This window comes from Amborella trichopoda, chromosome 8 (assembly GCF_054954075.1).
Source record: "Amborella trichopoda isolate Santa Cruz 75 chromosome 8, AtrichopodaSantaCruz75HAP2 v2.0, whole genome shotgun sequence".
Taxonomy (NCBI): domain Eukaryota; kingdom Viridiplantae; phylum Streptophyta; class Magnoliopsida; order Amborellales; family Amborellaceae; genus Amborella; species Amborella trichopoda.
The window spans coordinates 35,510,347-35,520,324 of NC_142343.1; the positions used below are offsets into that span (position 1 = coordinate 35,510,347).

A 9,978-nucleotide genomic window follows, 5' to 3' on the forward strand; every position below is an offset into this window, starting at 1 on the left:
GCTTACCTCAAAAATTTTACTAGACATATTGTTTTGATGTCAAAAAATCGTCAAATTAATAACCTCGACATCCATCGAGATGCATAGACATGAGAAAAAATTTGATTTCAAATTTTGAAAATAATGTATTTTGTAATACATTTTTTGACCGTTAATTTTGAAGATTTTCAAGTTTTTATAAATCTGTCTATCTACACCATGTTTTAAGTTTTAAACTTTATAAATAAAGATAAAAATATATTTGAACGCAATCACAAAGATTTCGTTGAAACCACATTTCTCGGCACTATTTAAAAGTAGCTCTAATTTGATTGTTTAGAGCTTAGGCTCTACACAAACCGCACCCCTGATTTAAAGTGTAACGAATGGATCGTTTGCACAGACGCAAGGATCGTCGTCGGATTTGAACCATGAGGCAATCTCTGCGCCGTTCAATGCGACCGTGTCACGGAAACGCACGTGCGGTGGTGCTTTTCCATGAAAAGGACGGGAAAATGTCGGTTTTGCCACTTAACCGCCTCGAAATAGTGTACTTTTCCATATGAATTTAGAAATCAGGTTCTGGCGCTGTGACGCTTGCTAGCCTCAACAAATAACTAAATACCCAAACCATGTCTTAATTTTCATTGACAAATGCCAAGTATTACTTATTCTAAACCAATATATTGTTTACCTTATGTCAGTATTGTACATCTTTCAAGCTCTCTTCCTACAAAATCATACCTATTCAAATATTAGTTTATTTTATTGTAAGTTTGTTACCAATTCAGCAGATAGTTGAAGGTTTTAACTCTAAATATAAAATTTTTTGGGATTGGGGCTTAGACCCAAACACTGCAGAAAGGTTGTCATTTGCATTAGGTATCAACTTTAAACGATCAAAATTAGAGCTGGCCTCCAAGTTACCGGGGAAAGCTTTTTATGTTAAAGCTTTCTATGTTCTCCCCACAACATAAAAGTTCTATGTTCCGCTTTATCCAACCGTCTATTTTTTAATTGAGGGTTAAGATTGCCCCAATCACAATGTCATGTCTCTACACTGTTTTATTTTTAAATTTTTTCTATAAACTGTTTTGGCACCAAATTTTAGACGTCCATTCCTATATTAACTAACTCGCACCAACAAAAAATATAAAAAAAAATATTTTCAATAAAACAAAATATTCAAAATACTCTTGAAAGTTTGAAGAGGTATTTTAATCATTATTTTTTATCAAAAAATTATTGTTAATATTTTGTATAGATGCACCCCCAATTAAAAGATGGCACGTACCAAATTTTATATTCAAAACAATTGTATTAAAGAAACTAAAAATAAAATACTTTGAGACATTGGATCTAAAGTCAAACAGTAAGTGACTCTCTTGATCAATAATGGACGGATGGAAGTTTGGGGGAAAACCTTTTCATGAGTTTTTGAGGAGCACATTTCCCTACTAAAGATCATAACTCAACTTAAATCACATATCATAGCTAAAATTAGTAATGTTTATCGACAGACGTGTGAGAATTTGAGAGAGAGAGAGAGCTTGAACGAAGTACCGGCCTCAAAATCACAATGGAAATAACAACCTCTAAATCATAATTAAAGTTTGTGGAATGCAAGGTTTACTTTAAAGCAAAAACAAGGGAATGTGAATTTAGCAACCCCCAAATACTAAATAAAATTCAAAATTTACTATTTATAAACAGTACCAGTTGCCAACACATCAAACCATCCATGAAAAACATTTTCAAGGGTATTCCAGTCATCCCCAAATAAGGAAGGATTCAAAAAATTAGGGTATTTCGGTCATTGTAAAAATACCAAAAAAAAAAAAAAAAAGCACCAGCAATTCGCCGCTTCGCCACCAAGGCCCATCCGCGGCAAAACCACAAATGACAAACCTGAGAGGAATATACAGACATTTGTGCTAATAAACCCAAAAGACCGGCAATGCCCCTCCTAAATCCTCTAAATCCCCAATCTCAGACGCAACACTGGCAAACACTTCAAAGACAAGGTTCCATCTCACCGGAAAACACCAATTCCCGGGCTTCCACGCCCGGAAACACCGATTCTGGCCACCCCAAAAAATCCCAAGAAGGGCTACCTCAAAAAAGGGATGACCACCACCACCAGATTCCAGCAAAAGAAGGCAACTGAGAGAGGAGGGGAGGGCGGAATTTTCAGAGGCGGCGGCGTTGTCGATGATTGAGGCTCTCTGCGATCTGAGCAAGGGACTGCAGGTTGCATTTGACGATGGTGTCCACAAACGTCACCGTCTCCTCCTTGGTGTTCCCCGGTGGAACGTCTACGACGTAGGACTCAATTACCAAGGTGCCCTCACCATTGGACCTTGCCACAGGGTGGAGGGTAGTGACGGAGCGATAATTCGCCAGCCTATGATCCCCTCCAATGACCCGGAAGCTGATGATGTGGTGCTCGTCGTCGAGGATCTCCAGGCGCTCGGTGCTGGAGGCCGCAGGAAGGCCGGAGACGACGCGGACCTCGCGGAGGGTGCCGACAGAGGTGCCGTCGCCGGCACGGAGGGAGCAGCTCCGGATGAAGTGCTTGTAAGTCTGAGGCTCGTCGAAGCGTCGGACGACAGACCAGACGGAGGAGACGGGGGCGTCAATGGGCTGAACCACGGTGGAGGTGCATTGGTTGGGGAGGAGAGGGTGGTTGTGGTAGCGGCGCAACAAGTCCGAGAGGTCGGGGGAGGGCTGGGGGATTGGTGGTGTGCAGGGGGGGAGATGGGAAGGGAGGTGGGCCTGCTTGTGGCAGATCATGGCTCTCTCTCTCTCTCTAACTCTTGGTCTTTTTTTCTTGCCCTCTTCGCCGATCTTCTCTCTCTCTCTCTCTACCTTGTTCTTGTGTTCGTCGCTGGTTTTTTGAGATGGGACTCAGTTTCTCTCTCTAGGCTCCAAATGCTCTCCTCTCCCTGTCTGTGTCGCTTGTTATTCGAGGTGCTGCTCTGTAGCGATAGAATAGGGGCTAGGGGCTTCACGGTTATATATAGTCCTGTATTGGGGGTGCGGCCTCTTTTGCCTCCCTCTCTCTCCTCTATATCTCAGTTTATTACCCTTTTATTTGTAGGCATTAATTTGGCATCTCGTATTCCCTATCTGTCTCTTTACAAGTTGTTGAGCTCAATTCAGCATTCTCTCTCTCTATATACTTGACGGGTCAATTAAACACCCCTTCTAAAATTTAGTCACGTAATTGCGGTATTTATGTATGGGTGCGGTTTTTATAAGGTTGCAACCTTAAACAATCCAATTAAGGCACACCTTAAAAATTTATCACTAATTTTGTTGTAAAAAATTCTTATTCTTATCTTAAAATCTATTTTCATACCTAATTAAAAAATTTTAAATTTCAAAAATCGTTAAAATTAAGTAGATCTATGAAAATCTTGAAAATGGACGGTCTAGATAATGTGTTGCAAGATGCACTATTTTCGAGACTCAAAAACTTTTTTTTTTTCATATCCATACATCTCGATGTCGAGATGATCACATTTCCAATAGATTTTTGAGGTGCATCCGTGATTCTACATTTTAAGAACCCTATATAAACTTTTTCCTTTAGGTATTCTACTCTCTCTCTATATCTATAATTAATTATAATCCATCTACTTATATAGTAAAAAATAACTAACTACGCTTAAAACGCATATCTCTCTCTCTCTTTTTTTCTCATTTTCATTCTTGGGTTTGGCGTTTAATAGAAGTTGCTTTTAGGAATTTTAGTCTCTATTTAATTCCACTCACAAATTTTTAGAGCTATAATCTTCATAATAATTTATATGTATACTAAGTTAATCTTTTTCTCAAATAATTGAGATAAGGCTTAGAAGATGATGTTGATAATGACTATGTTGTCTGACTGCAATCTCTGGCTTGAAATATGCTTCTCAATTTTGTTTTAAGCTCTCTCTTTGTTTAGTTTCTACCTCTCTTTGGCATTTCAACCTGTCTTTAGATATTCATCTCGCTCTTAAAATGTCAAGCATTCCAATCTCTCTCGTGAAATGCCTGGATCTCTCTTGTTCTAATCTCCCCCTAATTTTCCTCTACAAGCAAACAATTGAAGTCTGGAAAATGGTTTCATACGGCAGCAGCCCAATCAAATCAAAACAAGTATAGCCTCGCCTTATATCTCATTGAAAATGGCAATTCAAGCATGGGAAGACCTCTATGTCGATCATCACCGTTTGAACATTATGGTTGTCACAAAAATTCATGATTTCAAGTTCTAAAAATAGTGTATATTTTAACAAATCGTCTAGACCATCCATTTCACCTTAAAAATAAGTGTTCAAAGATAAATAAGATGCAAGATTTTACTGTCGGTATTGATATGGATCATCTCGGCTTGAACAATATGGTTGTAAAAAAAAAAAAAAAGATTTCAAGCCCTAAAAATAATGTATATTTTAACAAATTGTCTAGACCATCCATTTCGCCCTAAAAATAGGTGTTCAAAGATAAGTAAGATCTGTATGATTTTTTTAGTATCAAATTTTATTATCGATATTGAAAATTAATTTTAGAGCTATTACATAAAAGTGAAATTTATAAAAATATTAAATTTTAAAAAGCCGACGCCTTTGAAAAACTTCATCCTTTTAAGTCTTTACCTCTTTGAGGACTTAACTCCCTCTTTTTAATGCCTCCCCAATCCCCATCTTTCTCTCTCTCTAACAAACTAATCCGGTGTGCATTCCAATGGGTGGGGGTTAGTCGGTACGTTACTACAAACCAAGTAAAACACGAAAAACATAAGAAAGAGTCACGGGCACATAAAGAAAGGACCGCCCATTTGCAAATGGATCAATATACATTTATTTTTCTCTAAATAAACAAAAGCAAGTAGATGAAAAAATAAATTATGAAATTGGTTTCGGGGGACTCTCTCGCCCACTTGCGAAAGGATGCGTAAGGTGGATAAGATAAGCATCATGAAGACAAGTGGTAAGGGGAGCTCTTCTTTTGCCATTTTTGTTTCAAATGCATGTGCTTCCAGTTGAATTTTTATATGTTGTTTTTCTCTTTTCTTTTTCTTTTTTCCCTTTTTTTTTCCTTTTTTTTTTTGTTTGTTTGGTGGGAAACTTGTTTATGTGAATTTTTTAGTGGCTAGTTGCTTAGCATTTCCAAGCTGTTTTGCATTACCAAGGCCCTTCGAATCTTTGATCTTCCTAAAATGCCCCTGGTTTAGTTAATGACTATAATGCCCTTCGCCGCTTTCCTCGTATATAAACGGTCCTTTGAAAAGCCACATTTTCCTCTTGTTTTCTTGTGTTCAAGTTCAGCTTATACATGACACCAGGCAATGGGGTGCGGCTTTACTTGTTTCTCTCTCATCCAGCCATCTAATTTAGATCAAGTTAGCTGATTGTTTCATCTAGATCCGATTTCTCATAATGTCTTTTTTTTTTATTTTTTTTTATAAAATATGTGAAAAAATATTTTTTAAAAAAATATAATAACTAAAATACTATTGAAAACTTTCAGAGTCATTTTATTTCATTAAGAATACTTATTTTATATTTTTTTACTGGTACGAGTTTAAGAGAGAAGTAGTCCTCGAAAATTTGGTGTCAAAATGTTTTGTAAAAATAAAATTAAAAATAAAACAGTATAAAGGCGTGACATGTGATTTGGGTTTTTTTTACCGACCATTTAAAATGGATGGTTGGATAGAGAGAAGTACGTAATCTTTATACATTAGGATAAGTATAGATTGCTTCATTAATTCTGCTCCAATAGGACCAACGTCAGACCTGCGCAGGCCGTATGGAGACAAGGGCAGCCTAGGCCCGGACAAGGCCAAGGCCAGCCGTTACCACCATTACATGGGGTTTAATTTGACCATCAACGTTTTCCGTGAGCATAAATTATGGTTACCACCTAACATGGGGTTTAATTAGGACCTTAATTCCTCTTTATCTTTTTCTAGAAAGTTGTTGTTATTGTTTAGATTTTAGTAGCACTGTGTTGTCTTCTTTTGGGGAAGAAACTGATTTTGAGATGATTGAAACTTAAATCTAACGATTTAAAAAGATCGCCTATACTATGTTTCTGCAGAAGCATGGTATACATGTACTCCCTCGATCAAAAGACCCACTTGGGACAAATTTTCAATATAAAATTTTGAGAGCCACCTAACAATCCCCGGATGATTATTATGGAAAAAAATTGAATTTTTTTTAGTTATTCAGTTGTAGGAATCTAACTCATGATTGGCGTTGCTAAACATTAGTTGCCAAGCTCCATTCCTAAAAAGAATTGAATTTTGAGTTTTTTAACACTTAGATCTCACTTTTTAAAAATTGGACAGTCTCTTCTCAATCTTGAGGTCCTAAAACTTTCGGAGGTCCTAAAAATTGGACAGTCCCTCGATTCAAATTATTTTATTATTTTTTTTTTTTACATATTCATACAACTCAATGTCGAGGTGATCAATTAGAGGGTTTTTCAATATTAAAACAACATTCTATAATAGATTTTTTAGATGCATCTATAATTCTACATTTTAAGGTTGCGACCATATATAAACCTTTTTCATTTATAAAATATCGTGTTTGATAACTTGTTTGGAACTTTGGTAGACTATAAAAACCCGTGATTGATAAAGCTGAAAGTTTTGGGGAGCATGTCATAGTCTTTCAAATTTATTTTATTTTATGTATAAATCATATTGAATTAAAACTTTGGTTATCGATACTTCTCTCTCACACACACCTATAAGAAATATATTAAAAATAAATTAGAAAAATAAATATCCGAAATGCCCCTAAAATATTAGGTGCATTTTAGTTATATTGTTTTGGATTGCTTTTTATACTTTTATAGATGTGCTTAGGAGGCAAACTCACCCTCCAATTTTGACCTTTAGTTGATTTTTGTAATAAGTGTAAAAATAGAAAATGGACATTGGGGTGCTTCCCATGTGAAGTGCACCGTTCTTATTCAATGGGAAGCTCACCCTTCCATGGGGAGGCATGGAGGTGCCCACTTCTCATTTTTGAGAAGTGCATGCTCAAAGTGTTTAGCAGTTCTTAGTTATCAAACTAAAAACCGCTATATCACCTAGGAAGTTTTGGCAATGAAAATTCTGATTTCTATTGCTAAAAATTCCGATTATCAAAACATATCTCCAGGGTTTGCGATAGGGTTCGAGTGAAAGAAGCTATTTGATGATAGAGTACTTACATACCTACGTAAACAAAAAAACATTTTTCGAAAAAGTTATGACATCTCAATAGGTTTGTGACAGTTCATTTGCATGGTTAATAACCATCTAACACTCATTAAGTCATAACTGTCCAAGCCCACGACATTCACTAACCACCTCAATCGACTTTGCATCCAATCTAAGAGTAACTGCCTCCTCACTCAATAGGCACTAGCCACCTACCAAATTTGCATCCAATGGTTAAGATTAACCATCTCGCCATCGCATCACACGCGTTTATGTAGACCAATGCGACTCAAAAACCGATTCCGACTTGTTGCATTGCACGCATTAGCATGACTCACAAAAAGATAGTCTGCAGCAAGACTGCACCTGTAGTGCAACAATGTTCAACTCAAGCACCCTTGTCCAGGTTTCACATACTCCACATGAATCTACACTCTCCTCTTCATTCTAAGAAGACAGAAGTGGAAAAGTGTTATTCATATAAATATGGCACTTTTTTCTCTATTCTCCAATATGGAACTAAAAACCCACTGCTACTACTACTGTCTCTATAATAATACACTTCACAAAACTATAATTTAAGACAACATTATTTTAAAATGGATGAGATCTATATAAGGTGGCCACCTTATGACATACAAAAAAGGTGCACCACTAAATTTTGCTGGAAGATATAGTTTTGTTGTCTCTAACCTTAAAAATAGCTTGAAAATCCATGTTTAACCTAAGTTATGAAATTTAAAATTCAAAAGATGGCGCACATCAAATAGATCTATAAATACTTGAAAATCTTGAAAATAGACGGTCTAGATAACTTATTACAAGATGTCCTATTTTTAGGACTTGAATGTTTTTTTCTTTATATCCATAAATCCCGAAGTCGAGATGATCAATGGGATGGTTTCCAATTTCGAAAAACTCGTTTTTGCTAAATTTTTGAGGTGCATCTTACTTCTACCATATAAGATTGGCACCTTATATAATTTTTTTCCTTTTAAAATACTAGTTGTTATTTTTTCGAAGGGTAAGGTTTCCATAAGGTTGCAGCCTTAAACAATCAAAGTAAGGCATGCTTCCAAACTGTCATACTATGCAATATTGGTGACAAAAGTTTTTTAGGATGGACCGAAAAATCTAATTTTTTTTTTATTATAATTTTGAACTCTAAAAATTATTTAAATCAAGTAGATCTATAAAACACATGAAAATCTTGAAAATGGAAGATCTAGATAATGTATCGCAAGATGTACTATTGAGACTTCAATTTTTTTGTTTTTTCCCATGTCCATGCATCTCGATGTCGAGATGATCAATTTTATAGTTTTTAAATATTCGAATAGCCTTTTTCTATGGAGTTTTGAAATGCACCTTAAATCTACAATTTAAGGTGTAAACTTTATAAAACCTTTTATTTTTTGAAAACCTAAATAGTTAAAAGGGCATGTGTTCTTTCTAATGGAAATTGAGATGAATATAATACACAAAGTAAAAGTATCACAAGGAGAATATGGAACAAACAAGCAACACTTTCGAGGAAGTTCCTATTGGGATTCCCCTCAAGTGGGAGAACTCTTGAACTTTGGCATAAAAATGTAAAGGACACCGTATTTGTGAGTCCATCTAGAAATGAGTGACCTTTTAAACGTTATTTTTAAGATGGATTTTTGGGTTTAATTTTTAAGGATATGTAAGCTCTAACATGTAGATCATGAATACAAAAAAACAAACAATTTTTTAAACTCAAAAAAATAATTCTATCAACAAAATATTTGGACCATTGGTTTCAAGCGTTTTAAGATGGACGACCTATTTTTATCCATCTTTAAGATAGATGCTTTATACCTCGAGGACCACAAATGTAGAAATGTGGTCCTCACCGTATGAAACAATTTTTCAAATATAAATCCCAATTGAGTAGACTAAAGGGCCGTTCTTTGAATAATTTATCTATTTATTTTATTTTATTGTGTTATTTCCTTGTCACAAGCCAAGATACTTTGAACCAAACAATTTGTGCTGCAAGTGGACATGACTTCAGTTTAATTTTTTCATTAAAGTATTCTTTAATATCTATTTTAATCAAGTTTGTTAGCCTTATTCTTTTTTTTAAAAAAAAAAATTGGCTAGTTTTCTTTATTTATTTGGTAGCTCAAGGATTCGAAATAAAACTTCCGTATAAGCGCTCTTTCCACAAGACTACAATTCTTGGCCTTATCCATCGATCAATGCTGACAAAAAAAAATAACAATTCTTGATTCATCAAAAAAAAAGAAAAAAAAGAAAAAATAATTCTTAATTGTATGGAATTATCGGATTTTTGGCATCCATTAATTACTAAATTGGAGTTGTTCCACACAGTATTTGAATTTTGGAATCGAGCCCTGCAATCAGATTGCAATGAAAATAAAAATAAAAAAATTACAAAAATCGGGAATTCGGGGGCCTCTACATATCGAAGTGACCCACCTACCCATCTTGATTCGTTTCATGGCGCTTCCAAGTTACATGGGCGATATTCAAACCACGATTTCATAGCAAAACCTGGACTGGTTGGGAGGATCATCACCCGCCATGGATCATTGGATTGACAATCCGGCTCGACTATGAATCGAATCGAATTGGTGATCAAAAAAGATATTGTAAATTGATAAAAAAAAAAAAAAAGTTTAAATAGGCATTTATTGGGTGGGGATTTATAAGGCACCTAAAAAAACATTAAATAAGGTTAAAAATAGGGAGGAACTAGCCTCGAACCCATACCATGCCGAAACCCTTGTTTTTAATTGATT

General features: G+C 35.4%; 1 protein-coding gene across 1 annotated transcript; it reads right to left on the minus strand.

Moving 5' to 3' along the window:
- Window positions 1-1,655: 1,655 nt before the first annotated feature.
- On the minus strand, window positions 1,656-3,071 carry LOC18423460 (abscisic acid receptor PYL4). The gene is given in 2 exon segments (XM_006828061.4): window positions 1,656-2,197; window positions 2,200-3,071. Coding segments are annotated over 2 exon segments (681 nt in total). The 5' UTR covers window positions 2,773-3,071; the 3' UTR covers window positions 1,656-2,089.
- Window positions 3,072-9,978: the final 6,907 nt, after the last annotated feature.